Source organism: Rhinolophus sinicus, linkage group LG03, assembly GCF_036562045.2.
Source record: "Rhinolophus sinicus isolate RSC01 linkage group LG03, ASM3656204v1, whole genome shotgun sequence".
Lineage (NCBI taxonomy): Eukaryota > Metazoa > Chordata > Mammalia > Chiroptera > Rhinolophidae > Rhinolophus > Rhinolophus sinicus.
The window spans coordinates 38,840,080-38,860,119 of NC_133753.1; the positions used below are offsets into that span (position 1 = coordinate 38,840,080).

The window sequence follows — 20,040 nt, forward strand, 5'->3', positions numbered from 1 at the left end:
CAGAGTTGGACAGTTTGAATACTGCACACAGGTGGCTGGTCAAGGAGGTTAGTAGGGCTGCAGAATAGAGCCTGCATTCCTGTACCCTGGTGTGGACCTCTATTTATCTGGAGAGAGTACCTTTGTAATTTGCACAAGGGTGCCTGCCACATGATCCTGGTGGCATAGACCTGCACTGTCCTAGACAGTAGCCACTAGCCACATGTGGCTATTTAAATTTTGTTTAATTAAAATAAGTAAAATTTAAAGTTCAATTCCCCAGTCATGCTTGCTACATTGTAAGTGCTCAATAGCCACATGTGCTCGTGGCTACTGTCTTGGACAGTGCAGAAAAAGCAAAGTTCCACCAGTACAGAAAGTCTGTTGCACAGTGCTGGACAGATTGTGCTTCTAAACCATTTGCTATATAATTTGCTAGTTTGAGCGATCTTTAATGCAAATCTAAACATGTCCCTCTCTTGCTTAAAAGCCTTCAATGATTTCCACTTGCATAAGCAATGATTAGTTAGCGGGAGGTAAATCACTTTCGTGTGTCACAACCAGCATTAAAAACAAAACAGCAAAAAATAATACAAAGGAAAGCACTCATGGATCCTTAGTATTGTTTTGTGAAATTTTTGTTTCAGCTATATCTATATTTCTTTGTCTCTATATCCAGATGTCCATCTCTCTCTATAACTCAATGTCTATATGATATTCAGCTGGGTTGCAATGAAAAAGTCTAATTATGTGTGGTGAGCAAAAGAGTTTGAAAAACTTGGGCTTATGGAATTTCATGAAGTCTGAGCTCCTTAACCAGGCATATAAGACCCTTTGTGATGTGAACTCTGGCTAACCCCTTTCTAACTTTCAGCACTGTCTCGCTCTATGTTCCACTAATTTAGAACTGCTGGTAAATTCACCTAAGATGAGCTTTTTTCTTTCTTTCACCTCTGTGCCTTTGCTTGCATGGACAACTTCTCCTCATCCTGTAAGCCTCAGCTTAGGAAACGTCTGCTCCAGGAATCCTGACTTGAAAGCTAAAGTGCGGGCTGCGTGCCCTTCTCTGACCTTTCATAACATGCCGCATACTTCCCTGTTAATGGAAGATTAACAGGGTTATAATGTAAAATGATTTATTTAGGTGTTCGTTTATGCAAGTAGTATCTTACTTATCTTTGTATCTCAAAGGAGAAGAACAGCACCTGAGACATGCTAGGAACTCATTCAGTAAATATTTGTTCAAAGAATTAACAAGGGAAGGAAAGAAAAAAATTAGCGGTGCGGATAATATAAGTGCGGCGCAGACTCTAGCCATCAGAGGGCGCCGGCGCACCTGGGCCAGTGCGCAGGCGCGCTGGGAGGGCGGGCGCCGCAGCGGCGGCGGCGGCAGTGGCGGCGCTGGTCTTGGTTGTGGCCAGGGGAAGTGAATGGTTTTACCCAGAGGGCCCTGCGCCGCTTTTCTCCGCTGGCACCGGCGCTGCTCCCTGCTCCTCCTCCCCAGCCATGGCGTTCACGTTCGCGGCCTTCTGCTACATGCTGGCGCTGCTGCTCACCGCCGCCCTCATCTTCTTCGCCATCTGGCACGTAAGTAGCTGGCGCCGGGGGAGGGAGGGGGAGGCGGTGGCGCAGCCTCTTCTCGCCCTGGGCCGCGGTCGATGTGGCGACGGCTCCCGGAGGTCCCCGCGCCCGGGGATGGGGCGGGGGCGGCGCAGGCCGCGCGGCGAAGGGTCTGCGCCCTCAGCCACCCGGGGGCTGCAAGTCCTGGAGGAGCCGAGGCGTGCGGTGGCGGGGTGGATCCGCCCACCGTGTCCCGACACAGGCCTCGCGCGCCGCTGCTCCTCCCGTGCTGGGTGGGGTGGCGGAGGTCCTGACCGGCCCTGCGGGACAGCGCCTTGCTGGCGCGGACCCTGGGCTGGCCCACGCCCCGCATCCCCTCGTCCCTGTATCCCCACACCCCCGAGGAGGATGTCAAGGGCGCCGAGATGCTTTCTACGTCGTACTTAACGGAAATGAAGTTTTCCGAATTATTATTTAATAAGATTGCCTTTCTTTTCGGGTTTCCGCAGGGGTATAATCCAAAAGAGAGTTAAAACCTACTTGATAGATGAATTTCCAACTCTGTTTTCCAGCACTTGTTGGGTGCTCCTCAAATAAAATCACTTTTTTCGGGTTCTTGTTTCCCTGTGAACTTTGATGCAGATTAGATTGATTACTTTGTTTATCGCGTCTCCGAACTTGCCTCCTAAATCATACTTTGACCGCCAGAGTTTCTCAAGAGACAGTCTTCCTAGCCACCTCTGTATTCAGGGTAGTTTGATTTAGTAAAGGTAGTTTTAATTTGGTTTTTAAAATGCTCAGAAACCTTAAGCTTTTCTAGGGCATTTCTTTTTTCCCTTTACTAACATCGTGCTGCTGGATAGAAACACATCCTTACTGGTCCGCGTAAGGAACAAGTAAATTCCCTGTGAGTGTTCTACAAGAGATTTTTCAGTCCTGTTTCTGTAGCACAAAATTAGTAGCAGCCTTCTGGAAATCAGCATTCATTAAAAATTTGTCTTATATTTACTTCTGCCCCCGCCCCTTCCATAGTCTAGTGTCTTCTGAATTATTGGTCGTAATTTGAATGATTGGGTGTGTTCACTCTCATGTAAATTTTAAGTCAGGTTTTATGCCCATAACAAGGATTTGTTATGGAGCATAGAGGGACAGAGTCATTGAAATGGCAGCAATGTCTTATGCAAAAAGAAATCTCCAAAGTAGAGTGCTATCACTAATCATTCCCTTTTGCTAAAGAATGTGATAATGGTTGTAATTGTTTTAGAACACAACTGGTTGTGTAGAGGGGAATGCTCATGTAGGCTGTTAAGTAACTGCTCCTTCAAAATGCTGGTCAGTAGGAACTGATAACTTGAAGAGGGTTGTGTGGTCTTTGGTGGAAGAACAATAAATAAAGACAATTTGGGGTGCAGACTAGCTCTGTTTTAGTAAGCCTCTGATGAAACTGAAACGTGCGGTTCCCTTCCATCTGTAGATGTGGATTTAAGTCACTTCCTGCTTGATGGGTGCTCTTTGTTTTGTGTGATGGTGAGGCTTCATAGAAGAGAGCTGTGGATAGCCGTTTTTCATTTTGAACCAGATTGTGTTTGGCTGACGGAAAACCTGAACTGCACTTTTAAAAAATGGGTAATTTAGTTTCAGCTTTGAAAGGAATCTGTGTCCAGTGAAGTAGATAATTTTAAGTCCTATTTAGAGAATTTAAAAAAAGTTTGTATGCCACAGATTAGTGGAGAGCTTTGATCCTTAGGGTTTTTTTTTTTTGTTTGTTTTTTTTTTAAGTAGTTCAGAGGTTTATATATCCTTTGGGAACAAATGGAAAATTCTAAGTAAATAAATAGTTTTAATTTTTCTGTCAACTACATAACCTTCAGTTTATTTTCTTAGGTAGTTTAAATACTTGTCAGAAGACTCGATGGAAATTTCAAGTATAAATTTAAAAAATTCTGTTTACATTAATCATTGTATGGATGATGTTTTTTATGCTGATGGTTCCATCGGTCAGTGTAGTCCTAATTCATGTGATTGATGCTCTGTGGAGAATAGAGTGGGGAGCATAGATTTATTTGAATGCTAAAAATGCAGAAGTCGTTCCCTAAAGACGTGCATCAAATTTAAAGGTATCTTGAATTGTGTAAGGTGGTATCTTTAGGGATTTATCTGTTTTATTGTTTTTGCACTTCTGTGGAAAATTTTGTGAACATTTATCCAGATGCATAGTCGCAAAAGATTTGAGAACCACTCGTTTGAGAATTTTTTCAGAAGAGTTTGAAAACTAGATCATAGTACTCAAACCATTAAGCAACACATTCATGAAAAGATACCCTGAAATCACCTGAAGAAAATGTCAAGTCAAAGAAAGGTTAGTTTTAAAACATAAATTCTATGCTCTGCTATTAAATTGGATCTTGTTATAGGCAAGTAATTGTATTTTCAATCACGGTCCTTGTCTTGAACTTTATTACTAAAATGCATTGGGGATATACCACAACTAATATCATTTAATTGAATAATAATGTCCATAAGTAATCAGAAATTAGTATCTTATAATTCTATGTTAATATATATAATTTTTTTAACATTTCTCTGTGTTAGGGATTATTTATAAAGGTAAATGCCTTTTGAGTGAGTTCTGTACTTTTTTTAAGCATAGGGCTAATTTTTTCTCTTTTTTCCTTTTTTCTCCATTCAGTAAATATTGATTGAACGCTTATGTATGGGCCAGGCAGTATTTTAGGCCCTGGGACATAGCAGAGAACACAGCAAAAATCTTTGGTCTCCTGGAGTTTACATTTTAATGTTTGTTTTCTTTCTATTCTTATTTTAGAATTTTTATTTGGTCAGGTTGGTAAATTTTATAAAATTCTATACATTAAAAAAAACAACACATTTTTTAGTGAAGCCAAGAATTTTAACAGGGAAATAAACCAGCATTTTAAAAGCTAGAAATATGTGACTGCATGGATTACTACTAATATTGAGTAACACTGTCACACATATAAAAATACTACTTGTAACCCACCAGAGGAAAGGCAGATTAAGTTCTCTGTCCCCTGTGTGATCAGTGGCAGCAACTAAAATAGTTCCCCCATAAACTTGGTGCCTTTAGCTTCTTGACACCTGACTTAACACCACAAAGTGGTGCGTTGCCCCTCTTTTGATTTTTTAGTACATTTTGACTTTGAAGTTCTGTGTTTAGTGACCCTAAATGTTAAAGTCACATTTCTTCAGAGTGGACGAAAGCATGTTTGCCATGTATTTTAACCGGAGGCGATTTTCTCCCCTTACCACATTTATAACTGTTTGACTCATCACACTGTGGGAAGCTGGCCTTACCTGGGCTTACCCTTGTTCAGTCTTTAGTTTGATGATCAGATGAAATGATCTGCGTGTGGTAGGAATACGTGTGTGCATAGCCGTAAAAGGAGGTCAGATGGATCACTTTCATAGTGGCCTTGAACAGGGCTCTGCTCTTGCCTATGTGGTACCATTAGGTGAATTGGAAGAAGATGCTTCTTGGGGCAGAAGAATCCTCCCTCCTGAACTGACAAAGTCCCTGGGTACAGAGCCTGATGCATAACACATGCCAGGGTGGTTGGCAGCAGGAGCAGGAACTGGCTAGGAGCCTCCACCAGGCCTTGTGTCCTGTGCAGAAGCTGCCCTACTGTATGCAGCTATCCTGGCCATGACGTTGAATAAGCCCTAGTGTTTATTCTGAGACCATTTCTTGCATTGCCAGATTGAAGCAGGCACAAATGGGAACAAATTGAAGCGTACGAGTCCATCTCTAGTGCCTCACTGAACACTGTGACAAGAGAGCAGCATGCACAGATGATTAAAAATACTTCGCCCTGAGGGGCACAGTCTCGTGGGGGCACAAACCTGTACGTAAATGCTCTATTCCACTGTGAGAAATCCATATTGGCAGCATTATAAAGCCCTGTGCCATGTGGGGATTAGGTAGACAGTCACTTATTTCTGCCCAACGATCAGGGAAACCTACAGATAGGAGTTGACATATGAAGAGGGTTGTTTTAGGATAAAGGGGAGTTTTGATAAATCGTCCTGGGTGGGGGAGGGGTAATTTCAAGTTGAAAAAATAAAAGAAGCATTGAAAGAATTGAAAATTGAAGATCTTTATCACAGTGGTATCAGATCATTTTAGTGATAATATAAAAGTGTTTTCAGTTCTTTAAATCTGTTTCTAGTTATTAGCACATACTGAGCTTACTATAAATTGGTACATGTTATGTTGGTACACTTTTGCTTTTGTTTTATTAACTTTATTCAATTATTATTTGATGATGTGGAAGGTTTGTTGCTGCTTTTTGTTAAAGTGAGAGGTCCTAACTATTTTAATTTTATTTTAGATTATAGCATTTGATGAACTGAAGACTGATTACAAGAATCCTATAGACCAGTGTAATACCCTGAATCCTGTAAGTTATAATAACAGATTTTTCTTTAGGTTTTTAAACCGTTCTGCCTTTAACTTGATATAATTTGAAAATGGCCAATATTCTCAGTAGCATGATATATTTGTACTTTTTGAAGAAAGCAGAATTTAAAAAAATAGATTCTTTTTCCTGTCCTGCTTGACTATTCTGACTGTTATTAATCTGCTGGTGATCTTGTCAGCTGTCATACTAACATTCTTTCAATCTGCTTTTTACATTGTCGGCCAAAGACAGTTGAAAAGGTCAAAAAGATTAAAAGAGTCAAAATTGCATTAAAGGTGTGTACTGCTTTTAGTTTAATGTTTTAATGCTATATTCATTTCATGGGGGAGGGTTAGGGCATTTGTATTTGTAAAATGTTTTGTTCAGTGTGTTCGTTCATATGCCTGTTGAGGTTTATGATTTCATGAAATCTCATATTTTATGCAAATGTTTGCTTGCTGGCTCAGTCAAGTAGGGAAAGCTGTTAAATGCTTATACATTTTTTTAAAAAGGTTAAATTATTTGTTGTAGTGTTTGATAATTGGTTAACATAGAATGACCTTAATAGATAAGATTTATTCTCCTGTTGTGACTTATTGTGAGGTAGTCAGCAAATGGAGTCTTCAGTACTCTATCTAGATTATCTTTTATTATATCTATTCTGGAATTCGTTCATTCATTCTTTCAGCTGATGTTTCTTTAGAGCCTTTTTGTTGGAGCCTGTTCTTTCTTAGGCTCTGGAATCCTGTCCTAATGCTGACCGCTGGACTCTCGCTGCCAGAATTTTGCAGATAACAATTTGTATACAAATATCTACGTAGTTATTTCTAATATATATCCACTCTAAATTTCTAAAACAGACCAGTCTTACACTAAGTTCTGAGGTCTGATGGATTTAATTATAATGTGGCTCCATTATGCTTAGGAGATTATATATACCGGGGGTGCCAAACAAAAAAATGTACACAAGTGGACACTTTGGTCAGTGTTGCTCAAGCAGTAGTTCGCCGTAATCAGAAGTGTCTGGACGCTGATGGTAACCACTTTGAGCACCTCTTGTAATTGCAGAAGTCAGATGTGACTTGTATTCATCTTTTGTTATCAGTATATATTGAATATTACAATTTTAATAGTTTTTTCCTTTCTTAAAATGTGTACACATTTTTTTGGCACCTACTGTATTTGTGACTTCATTTCAGAAGATTCTCCTTTAGCTTGTAGGTTTGATTTTTACCTAATTGATCAGAAACTGAAAGATTGTAAGAAAGCAGTGGGTATGTCTTTAAGAAATAGAGTACAATAATTCATCTTTAAAAATAATGAAGACGAGAACTTGGGTAGACTTCAGTTGTGTAAAGCCATAATGCACTAGTATGCTAGAGGGATTTTATTTGGAAAAGGGTCTATAAAGTTAACATGCTGCTTTATCATTGTTTCCTAGATAAATATAAAATGATGGAATAGATTTCTAGTGTGTCTTTAAAGAACTGTCACAGACTTGATATAGGTACGAGATGTGATCAACAAATATGATGAATGTTTAAATTAAAAAATTATTACAGTAAATGATACGTTGCCATTAATACCCCTCAAAATACTCTCCCTTGCTTTTAACACACTTTTCCCATCATTCTTGCCACATTCTGAAGCAGTTCTGGAAGTCCTCTTTCGTGAGTATCTAGTTGCGCTGTCGTGGCTGCCTCGATGTCCTGAATTGAATCAAAACATTTACCTTTCGTGGTTATTTTGACTTTGAGGAAGAGCCAGAAATCACACGGTGCCAGATCTGGTGAACAAGGTGAATGAGGACACACTAATGTTTTTGACAGAAATTGCTGTACCACAAGTGATGTGTGACACGGAGCCTTTCTGTGTGATCACAAAATACGATGAATGCTGCTGCTGAGTGCCATCCCATGGAAAGGCAGGGATCTTCAATACAGGAAGTGGCGCATCGAACCTTAGTAACAGTGTGTGTGACAAGTTTCAACTTGTTCAGTGCAGTCAGCCGGGTGTGAACTACGGTTGAGAGAAAGTGTGTTCTGAAGTGTGCCATAAATCATCCTCCATCATGACAACGCTCCGTGTCACACATTGTACTGGTACGGCAATTTCTGTCAGATAAAAATATTATGGTGTGTCCTTATCCACCTTATTCACCAGCTCTGGCACCATGGGACTTCTGGCTCTTCGCCAAAGTCAAAATGATTCAGGACATCGAAGCAGCCATGACAGCGCAACTAAAGACACTCACGAAAGAGGACTTCCAGAACTGCTTCAGAAAGTGGCAAGAACGATAGGATAAGTGTGTTCGAAGTGAGGGGGAGTATTTTGAGGGGGATGAATGGCAATGTGTCGTTTACTGTAATAAACTTTTTTTATTTAAATATTCACCGTATGATCACACTTTGTACATTTAAAAGTATTAACTTAATAGCTCTTTCTATGCTCTTAATGAAACAAAATGAGATGAATCTGCCTTCTCATTGGAAAGTAATAATGTTCATTGGAAAACATGTTACCCTACTTGTGAAAGTAATTGTTACCAAGAAGTTTAGAAATTGAAATGTCTCCTTTTGGCATCTGTTTAATAATAGTATTCTATCTTCTTTGGCTTTTCATTACTACAAAAAGCCCAAATGATGATGAGGATAACAATAGCTGAAATCAGATGAGGGCTTTCCTGGGTCCTAGGCTTGGTGCAAAGCATCTATGTATGGTTTTTTTCATTCCATTCTCATGACAATCCTGAGGTAGGTATATTGTTATTTTCATGAAAAGGAGAGTAGTACATTGAGGTTTAGCGATATTAAAGCACTTAGCCCAAGATCACACAGCTAAAGTAGAGCCAGAATTTGAACCCGGATAGCCTGATGTTTTAAGCTCAAGCCCTTGTATTTTCCTAATTTATTATAAATTTAAGAGGGACTGATTTCATTTTAATATATAATGTGTGATTTCTGCCTTTTCTTAATGGAAAGAAATTCTCAACTTAGAAAAGACAAGTGCTTAGGATATCCTGATGCTGCAATAGGTTAGAAGGAAGTTTTTATACAAGTACAAGTTGTCTTTTGGATGGGGTGCCGATAATTGGCTTAATAGCAGTGCATCTGACAGTTTTCCCTATTAAAAATTTGTTTTGACAATTCTGCCAAAGTATGGGGGAAGACAAATATAATTATTTTTAAAAACGTGAACCTTAACTACAGAATATTATGATTTGCATGTTTAAGTACTATCATTTCAGCCATATTCACATAAAGTATTTTTTTTCTTTTTTTGGATGCTAATTTTTGTGTAAATATTGGTTCCTAAATGGGATAATTTTTGCGATGGGAAAATTTCATCATTGAAGAATGATTGGATAGTCCTGGTTTTTGTGAGGGTTGCATAATAAAAGTTTCTGGACTTTTTTTTTTTTTGAGGAGAAGGGGCAGTGTGGTATTTGTTTCATATTTTAGAACGGGTGGAGTTAACAGGTTATCTTTATTTTCACTCTTATCAAGGTATATTGTTTAAGAGCAGTAGGGATCATGCTTTGAAAATCATTCTCTCCCTATACCTCAGCCTGTAAGTGTAGGATGAAAACTTAGATGATAATTTGTATTGTTAGATATCAGTGGGCTTTTAGAGGGCTGAAATAGGCTTATTATAAAGAAAAATCCCATAATTTAAACTACGATTGTAAACAGCCGCTCTAGTGAAGTCCTAATAAAATCTCTATTTTTCTTTGTTTGTCCTGGTTGTAGTCATTGAGTTTCAAAGATTCCCTATGGACATTTTGTTATTTAGTGTAGATGTTTTAACTGTGATGTTAGATAAACGCTGGCTGAAAGGTTCATGTTATTTACAAGTTTTTATACATATGTAGAGCTCATCTTTTGTTATTATAGTGCTTAAGTTTGTAGAAAATACCTGGTTAGTGGTGTAGATTAGTTGGTTATACTGGGATTTCATTTAAAGTAATATTCATTAAAAACTTCCCTCTACACCTTTATATTGGAAAAAAGTAATTTAGGAGTATTAGAAAATGGGCTTGAATATGGAGTATAACTATTATTTTTACAGCTATAGTTTCTCCTCAGGAAAGATGTGATAATATTGAAGAGTCATAAAATTTTAATTTGGCATGATGCGGACATTTGAGAAGCTGCCTTTGTAGCTGTGACTTGTAGGAAATCCTTTGGCTGAAACTTGTAATGAAAGGTGTTGATATTTTTATTTTAACCAAGTCATTAGGCTGAAATCTTTAGGATGGGAAAGATAATTTAAAATAAAACTCCTGGTCGTTTTATAAAAGTCATTTTGCTTGATTAATTTTTCCTCCCTTAATACTACCTACTATCAAAAGATTTTGTTTTTGAGTTCTGAGCTTCTACTGGGCTGCTCTGTCTGTAACATTTCACTGGAAAGCAGGCTTAAAGAAACAGGAAGGCTATGTAAGTAATGGAAGCTCGGCAACTGGGGGTGATTCCAATTTCATGGATCAGAACTTAGTCTTTTCCCTCCTACATTGCAGAAAGCACATAGTTTGCATTTGTGCATATTAGTGTTCTTTCCTCCCTGACTGTGCTGAGATTATTGGCTGTTGGCTTTCCATCAGAAAATTACTTTTGTGCTGATGTGATGTGGTTTGCTAAATAATGTATGTGTGGCATTCCTGGTTCTGTTAAAGACTTAAAAATACTAATGTGTAAACTTCTAAAGGGAAGTTTTGTTTTTGTGGATTTTTTAGTCTCATGTTGCATGTGATCAGATGTCTCATTTTTGTATTTTTTATCATTGTTGAATAATGGAAAGAAAAAGTACTCCAACTGATAAGCAAATTAACTATGTTTGAGCAATCTGGGCTGTAACTTTGTATAAAATAACTTGTTACTCTAAGAATTTGAATTTTGTTTTATCTTATTCTTTTAGTGCAAGCTATATAGCCTCTGGTCAGTTTTCTTGTAATCCTGCTTTTGGTAAAAGTTAAATACGGAAATAAAAAGTCACTAGCATCTTTACTGTGATTCCAAGAAAACAGTGTGTTTTTTTTGTTTTGTTTTGTTTTAATGGAAATTTGGTTGCCACCTGCTTTCCAAATTAGCAATTGACTTAAATGCCCAGGCATTTTGATAACTGGCTTGTATTTTTCTTCCAGCTTGTACTTCCAGAGTACCTCATCCATGCTTTCTTCTGTGTCATGTTTCTTTGTGCAGCAGAGTGGCTTACACTGGCTCTCAATATGCCCCTCTTGGCATATCATATTTGGAGGTAATATTTAGATACATTTCTAATACTTTTCCTAATTAAATTTTAATTATACTGGTTGATGTGCTTATCTTACATGCTAGTCACCGAAATGACGACTGAAAATTAGTTGGTATTTATTTTAAAAATCAAGTGGATGAACAAATAACGGTTTCAATAATCTCTTATGGAGCTTACATTATTATTCTTTAAAGAGGTTTTTTAAAAAATGAGATACAACTTACATACAATAATGTGTGTATGTCTAAAGTGTACATACAGCTCAGTGAATTTGTACATTTGTATACATCCATCAAACCACCACCAGATAGAGACATACAACCGTTCCAGCCCCCCAGAGGACTACCTTGTGCCCCATCCCACCCAGTTACCCCTGTACGTCCCAAGGAGAACCACTGACCTCTAAAAACTTAGATTAATTTTGCTTGTCTTTGAACTTCAGTATAAATCAGTGTGTAACTTCTTTCTCCATGTTTACCTTATGACTTTAAATGTGGTTATTTGTAAAAGATATTCATATTTCATACCTTTTAAAAGTTCTATCTGATCTATACAGAGTTAGTTTTTTGTTTTAAATAGGCATGTAAAAATCTCATTGCCCTTGATTTTAGGAAATACGTACTGAAGAAGTGTTTAGGAGTAAAGTGGTATCATGTCTGTAGCTGACTCTGAAATGATTTAACAAAATGTATGCATAGTTAGAGATAGAATGAGAGAGAGAAAAATGAAGCAAGTGTGGTAAGTGAACATTTGGAACGTCTGAGTTGAAGTGTTCTTGTACCTTTTCTATAAGTCTAAAATTGTGTTAAAATAAAAAATCTTGTTTCCTTTTTACAGTTATTCCTATTTTTCTTGGATTTTTAAATAAAGTATAGAGTAGATCAGATGTGACTTGTTTAGCTGTCCTGTTCTGCTCATTTAGGGCCTCTAGTTTCAAAAAAGGAAAGAACTCCTTCTGTAACTAAAAGTATGCTTTCCTATGTGGACCACCTCTCATTGTAACAAATATTAGGAAAAATCCTCCTTCCCATCCTGACGGTTTGCTCCCTTTCTGAGTGGCTAATAGACTATGTTTATTACAGGTATATGAGTAGACCAGTGATGAGTGGACCAGGACTCTATGACCCTACAACCATCATGAATGCAGATATTCTAGCATATTGTCAGAAAGAAGGATGGTGCAAATTAGCTTTTTATCTTCTAGCGTTTTTTTACTACCTATACGGGTAAGTTTAAAAAATAAATGAAAATACGATTTCAGTTTGCCACCCAAAAAGTTTGCAGGCGTTAGGATCTTAATACCTTAGAATCCACTTGAAGGATAACTCAGTGTCTTGAAGGGTGGTTATAACTGGTAATGACACAGAGCACACCAACAAATTCACACAGAGTGAATATGAATATACTGGTACTTATCGAGGCAGCCCACTGGTATGCTGTCAGAGGCAGACAGTTTGATCAGGGATGCTGCTTCCGAAGTTCTCAGACTCATTCAGTGAGTGAAGGACAATCCTCATTCTCCATTGCAAAATGATGGCATTGGCAGGATATGGCTTGGTGAGTTTACACACAAATGTTTGCTTGACTTTAGTCTCAAGATTGTTTCATTTTTTCTTTATCATTCTTCATAAGCTATGTCGTCTGCCCTTTATCTTCTGGTTTGCTTGATCTAAATGAGATGAATGAAAGAAACAGTTCTATCTCACAGGATGGTGCAACGACCAATTTTTCGCCGTTTCTACTGTAATGGACTCAGGTTGTTCCTCTAGGCCAGGATTTCTCACCTCGGCACTGTTGACATTTTGGGCTGGATAAATGTTGGTTGTGGGGAGCAGCATCTGTGTCCTCTACCCACTACGTGCCAGTAGCCCCCCCTCCCCCAGTTATAGTAACCAAAAATGTCTCCTGTGGGGCAAAATTGGCCCTGCTTGAGCACCAACTGCTAAGTGTGCTGTATGTGAAATAAATGGCTGCTTATTAAAACTAGAAAAGGACACTTTAAGCTACATAAATAGGCCTTTCTCATCTTTTGTTGATATATATTCAACTAGAGAGGGCTTTCCATCTGATTTTCAAATTATGTAGGAAATTAGCTGTAAGAGATGAACTTGTTATAATTAGCTTCCATTCCTTCTGTTACTTGAAAACTTCCTAAGTATTATATGGTAGACTTACATTCATAGTTCACTTTACAGCATATAAATTTCCATTGTAGAAAAGTGTGCATGAAGTGCTAGACTGGAATTTAGGGAAAAGTTATTTTTATGCTTTTTGAGGTTATAATTGTGAAAATGAGTATCCTTTAGCATATGTACAGATGTCATTCATATATGAAACAAAGATACTAAGTTCTGAAAAGTGAAATTACATGTGTCATTCTAAGTTCCTGTTTTCATTTTTAAGTTTTTGTGACAAATGTCTGGAACAGTACTGGCCTATAGTAGGCACTTAAAACGTATTTTTTGAAAGAAAGAAATTAATGATTTGATAATGTATAAAATTAGAGATGTATAGTTGTGGGAAAATGCTCATCAGGAGACGGTAGCAGTGAGACATCCATTTCTTTTTTTTTTTTAATTTATTTTTATTTTATTTTATTTTTTTTCCCAAGTCAAGTTGTTGTCCTTTCCATCTTAGTTGTGGAGAGTACCATTCAACTTCAAGTTGTTGTCCTTTCAGTCTGTTGTCCTTTCAGTCTTAGTTGTGGAGGGCGCAGCTCAGCTCCAGGTCCAGTTGCTATTGCTATTTGCAGGGGGCACAGCCCACCATCCCTTGCAGGAGTCAACTGGCAACCTTGTGGTTGAGAGCCCGCTTTCCAACCAACTAAGCCATCCGGAAGGCAGCTCAGCTTAAGGTGTCGTGTTCAATCTTAGTTGCAGGGGGCGCTGCCCATCATCCCTTGCGGGATTCGAGGAATCGAATGGCAACCTTGTGGTTGAGAGCCCTCTAGCCCATATGGGAATCGAACCGGCAGCCTTCGGAGTTAGGAGCATAGAACTCTAACCGCCTGAGCCACCTGGCCGGCCCCTCATTTCTGTTTTAAAGTGTCTACTGATTTTGCGCACTTCCTTGCTTTGTATTCCATTTAGACATACATGTTTTTGAAGCACACCTTTCCCACATCACTCTATAGAATTGTCTGGCAGCCCTTAAGCCTAAATTAAATGTTTATTGCTTTTTATTTTGCTGGTTTGTCCCCTTTTCTAACCTGCTGCTGTTGCCTAGAGCCTTTCTCTAGAGCCTTAATTGACCATTCCTATCTGTACAATGGGGATAATAACACTTACCTCCTAGGACTGCTCGGAAGGTTCAGCGAGGTCATGTATGGAAAAGACTTAACAGAGGGCCTGACGTGAAGTGAGCCCTCGGAGATACCCACTCCTTTATTAGACTCAACCCTGGAGCAGTGTGCTGTTTTGGCTGTTCCTTTCCCCCTAAGCTCTGATCCCACATTAAGCTTTCAGCTGTGCTGTTCTACTTGCTAAAATTGGAAAGCAAGTAGAGGACAACTATAGCACACGCACTGAGCCAAGTCCTACCTTAGGCAAAAGTCCATAAATGCAAATTAAAACCATATTGTGAACTTGTCTTTTCATTTTCTGTGATGGTGTGATACTACAAGACCATCTGCCATATAAAGCAGACTCAAGTTTTTGGTGCTTTTAGTTTTTATAACTAGGAATATTTGGATTAACAGCCTTTTTCTTCTTTACAGCATGATCTATGTTTTGGTGAGCTCTTAGAACAACACACAGAAGAATTGGTCCAGTTAAGTGCATGCAAAAAGCCACCAAACGAAGGGATTCTATCCAGCAAGATCCTGTTTCCAAGAGTAGCCTATGGAATCTGATCAGTTACTTTAAAAAATGACTCCTTATTTTTTAAATGTTTCCACATTTTTTGCTTGTGGAAAGACTTTTCATATGTTATACTCGGATAAAGAATTTAAATGGAATTATGTATAAATTAATATAAAATGATTACCTCTGGTGTTGACAGGTTTGAACTTGCACTCCTTAAGGAACAGCCATAATCCCTTGAATGATTGCATTAATTATTGACTGACTTTAGTCCATTGGAAGTTTTTGTTTGTAGGAAATTGTAGGGCCATTTGGTTTTACTGAAATGCCATCGAATTATAAATTAGCTGTAGATATCAGGTGCTTCTGATGAACTGAAAATATATATCTGATCTGTGGGAAACTTCATGGGTTTCCTCCTCTATCATGTAGATGATTATATATATGGATACACTAAAAAAAATCAGAGTGGGCTGTTTTTCTTCGACTTGACTATTATCCCTGTATATTGCATGAATGAGAGATTGCCCATATTTCCATCAGAATAATATACTTGCTTTAATTCTTAAGCATAAGTGAACATGATATAAAAACATATGCTGAATTACTTATGAAGAATGCATTTAAAGCTATTTTAAATGTGTTTTAATTTGTAAGACATTACTTATTAAGAAATTATTATATTTACTGTTCTAATTTGGTGGTAAAGGTATTCTTAAGAATTTGCAAGTACTTTAGATTTACAAAACTGAATGAACAAGAACATTGTATAACCATCCTGCTGTTCCTTTAGTGCAATACAATAAAACTCTGAAATTAAGACTTATTTTCAGTGCATTGTTTTAAAGATTACAAATAGCTATTTCATAAACTTGCTTAATCCATAATAAAGACATATTACTGTCACTTTTTTAAAAACTAGAGTATTACATTGTATTTTTTTTTAAATACCATCTCTGGATCTAAAAAGGATTTTTAAATGGCTAAGCACATTACCCTCTGTTGTCACTTGACAGGATTCATTGATGGCACATCATCATTTTTCTTACCAATTTAAAAAGTTATTGTGACACTTCAAATGTTTTAATTTTCTTTTACCTTTTTGAAATAAGTAAAATGACTTAAAAATTTGAGTTTTTGCTACTTCTTGGAAGGCAGGTAAATTATGGCTTGCATGTTTTCATAAGGATTTTTGTGCTTTATTTGTAATGAGGAAGTTAAGGCAACTGAAAATAGTGTACGTGGTTCAGAAGTTTCTTAAAGGAAAACCAATATGTAAGAATTCCACATAATGATCAAGGGAGTAGAGAGCTGTCTTTGTGGCAGTCTTACTCTAAGAACCCCTTGAAATAGATGCTGTTTTACTCTCTAATAGTGAAAGAGGCTTCCTCACGTTTGGGAGAGTAGCTGTTCCTGTTTTGGGATTGGGTACTGGGTTGATGAGTATGTTGAAGAGGATGTAGAACCAGAGGAGAGAGGAGTCAAACCATTTCAGAATGAAAGAAGCGTTAAAGACTTTGTATTTTATAGTCTGGAGAACACCTTGAGGGATCTGACCCGGGGTTAGTAAATGATTAACACATCATTACTAACTTGCTGGGCACTGAAGTTTCATGCTCTTGAGTATGAGCGATCATTCAGTTTCTGATCCACCTAATTCTGTCAGCACCCACTCCTCATTTTACTTTCTTGTTCACAAGTACTTTTGATCATGAGAGACCTGCCCAAGCCTTCTGTCCTCCAGATAGGTTCCCTGGGGCTGTTTTGTATTCCTGTCAAAGTATTTTCATGAGCCCTTGCTGTCTTTTAGCAAACACTCCTGTATACGTTTTTAAAAACATCTTTTAAATAATGTATTCTAGGATATTCTCCAGGATTAATGTAAGGTTTACTCATTGCAATTTGTGGAAGCCACCTTTTCATGCTTCAAAAATTAGATATGTAGTCCTTAGCTGATTCCTCAAAGATGATTGACAGTGAGGTTCACCCATCTTGGTGGTAGGTTGTTAGGTCCCAGGCATGCAAGTGATTAGAAGATTGAGTACCTGGATGATCTCTTAATAATCTACCCATCTTTACCTTTTCTAGTGTTTTATGAAATTAAATCCCTAATGAGAAAGCAGAAACAAAATACTCATATTTGACAATATCCCATTAACTCTTTTCCTTGCTCTGAATTTAATTTGTCCCCCCCCACTCATTAATCTGTTTTTGGGTGTTCTTATATTATTCCTGCAGGTCTACCTGAGGCATAGTTAGCCTGGGTTTGAAATCCTTTCTAGCTTACACTAAACTGCTCCTATGCAGCGACAGCTGTTTCATTTAGGTATTCTTTTTTTTCTTCCCTTGTTACAATTACTTTTGATATTACGTGCTTTGATTTATCTTTAAGAGCTTTCTGACTCAGAAACCATTAGTGTAATACACTGTGGTTTGTATTTATACTAACAACTCTTTGTCATGGGTACTATAGATTCTCCTGAATTAAAAAATCTTATATAACAAATGTAGTCTATTTAGCAGTTATTCTATTGAGTCAGAACACTATATCATGGCAGTATGTCCCATTACTACTAAGGAGGTGGAGGGATAGCAACTTATTTGAATGCTGATACTGCATTTTATTGACGTTTGATGTTTTCATACTGCTTAATTGATTTCCCCATGTACTACCCCAGGGTAGAAGAGAGTTGAGTCCCAGGCTATAGACAAACTGCTGATTTGTTTGAAATTTGAATTATTTTCCATGGGAAGGTGGAATGATAGGAAATGACCAGACAATCTACTTTTGACATGTATCAGATAGTACTAAAGAATTTGAGTAACCTCATGGGTTATACCATGAACTGCCAGACCTACCAATTAAGTTCTGGCAGTTAATAGTCTACCCAGTTAATGGTCTTTCACAAAGCAACAAAGTACATGGCAGCTTGCAGTATGTGTTTCTTTTAAAGCCTGTTCAGTAGTTTTCAGCTTGAGGACCACTCATGCTAATAGCTCCCATAAGAGTTGTTCTTTGCTCCTCAAATCAACATATTTTGAAAATATGTCAGATACTTACATAGAAAAGAAGTAGAGATGTAATGTAGATATACTTGGAAACTAGCAAAGTATTTTCCTTAGTACAACAGTTCTCTTTTCCTCCAGTTATATGATTAGTGTTCATGGAATGTTATTGCCATGGTGCAAATAATGTATCTCATATACACTGCAGGGGGTGGGCTTTTATCTTAGTTGTGGCTACATCATAGCTTTGTGATAATACTGAGCCCATTCAAGTAATCTGTATTTAAAAGTATACATCTAGTTTACCGACTTACATAATTTAACACCCACAAATGTACATCTCTCATTAATGAGTTGTACAGTATAATTGTAAATCAGAAATTTTGACAGCAAAAATATTTTAAAGCAACATTCTTTTCAAAGGGGAAACAAAAAAGTTGACACCATGTCTAGCAATGTTCATAAAAGTATTCATATTCATCATTTTGGGAAACTAATAATGTTAATCTCAAATAATTTAAGTTGTTTTGCTTAAACCAATTATTGATCTGCAGTCAGACCAGCAGCTAATGAGTTTCTGGTACCAGTATTATAGCTTAGAAGATGGTTCTCAACTAATGGGTCTCTGGTACTAATGACATAGCTCAGAAGATGGTTCTCAACTAATACTCCAGGGTGACACCAAGAGAAAAAACTTCTGTTTCTGAATATGTTGGATAGCTTTCTTAGGACAATTTTACTTAAAATTGAGCATTCTAAAGCTAAATGTCTAAAAGAAGTCAACAGCTCTGCTGCTTGTTCTGCTTGGTTTTGGAAAGTAGTATTAACCACATGAGGTGACTGATTGTGGGATTGGAATGAAGGTTTTATCATACATTAATTTATTAATGTACATTGTGGAAGTGAAGATGTACTGAACATCTTGACATGGAAAAGAATGAGTAAGTGAATTTTATTGTACAATGCTTTTTCTAAATATTTACGTTTCTTTGGTCACCATGTAAATGTATTCTGGAGAAGAAAAATGTCATAAAGAATAGATGGGAGAGACTGGGCAGACCCTAAAACTGCTAAGGAAAACAGAATGGAGTTAGCCATCTGTGTTCATGGTTTGTTCAAATCGAAGTTAACCATAATGGTGCTGTACCACTGTCCAAAGAAAATGCCCTGAAGTAGTCCTACCTTCTTAGAGTTTGCTTGATTTATTTTGCTTTTGTATATTTAATAAAAAATGTCTCAAATGTTTCCTTGTGTAGTTGATGGATAGTGGTTGCATCTGTGTGTTAATTCCGTTTCAGCAGCCAACATGCTCGAGGAAGACCCGGGCTCTTAGGTTTTCTCTCTGCCTCCCCTCCCCACTGTTTTGAGGCACTTTCCCATAGGTTAGGCAGAGAAGACACTTCTGAAGAATGTGGGAATTACATATTATTCAATTTAATTGGATCATTATATTTGAGCAGTGCCATCCCATGTTTCTGTTATGGAATAATTGGGTGTTTGTCCTTATACTTGGTATTAAAGTAGTTTAGTTAAGCATTTTAAATGTAGAAGGCTTCACTAGCACTTACAGTGGAAACTGAGAAATGCATGCACTTTGAAAATTCAATTATTAAAGGATTTGATAAATCCATGCCAGTATTTTTCCTCCATTCCATAAGTATTCATGAATAAGCTATTCATGAAGTAAGTATTCATGAACAAGTATATTTATATTGGGAGAAAGCTAATAATAAGTTGATTTGGTCAGGTCAATTTTAGTGGCTTCCTAAAGTTTAATAGAATATTATGATTTTAAAATTGTATTTGGTTGTAATATCAAAATCATGAGGAGGGTCAGTCTATGATTGCACCCTGTACTTTAAAAAATAACTTTCTTGCTGTAATTTTTGGCATTTATTATGTTAGATTAAAAAATCCCTACTTTAAACATTCATATACTGGCAGGACGTGTGATTCTCCCATCTTCCTTAGTACTCTAATAAAATCTGAAGTTCTAGAAGCAATAT

At 37.4% G+C, this 20,040-nt stretch overlaps 1 protein-coding gene across 2 annotated transcripts; it reads left to right on the plus strand.

The window, feature by feature from the left end:
- Window positions 1-1,338: 1,338 nt before the first annotated feature.
- On the plus strand, window positions 1,339-19,279 carry CNIH1 (cornichon family member 1). 2 transcript variants are annotated; one of them, XM_074327463.1, is made up of 6 exons: window positions 1,339-1,566; window positions 5,907-5,975; window positions 6,224-6,271; window positions 11,119-11,231; window positions 12,311-12,454; window positions 14,944-15,848. In XM_074327463.1, exons 1-6 carry the CDS (start codon window positions 1,486-1,488, stop codon window positions 14,969-14,971), a joined length of 483 nt encoding a protein of 160 aa, XP_074183564.1. In that variant the 5' UTR covers window positions 1,339-1,485; the 3' UTR covers window positions 14,972-15,848. The 2 variants fall into 2 exon arrangements, with proteins under 2 accessions (XP_074183564.1, XP_019581288.1); XM_019725729.2 differs by lacking the exon at window positions 6,224-6,271 and having other exon boundaries at window positions 1,344-1,566; window positions 14,944-19,279.
- The last annotated feature ends 761 nt before the right edge of the window (window positions 19,280-20,040 follow it).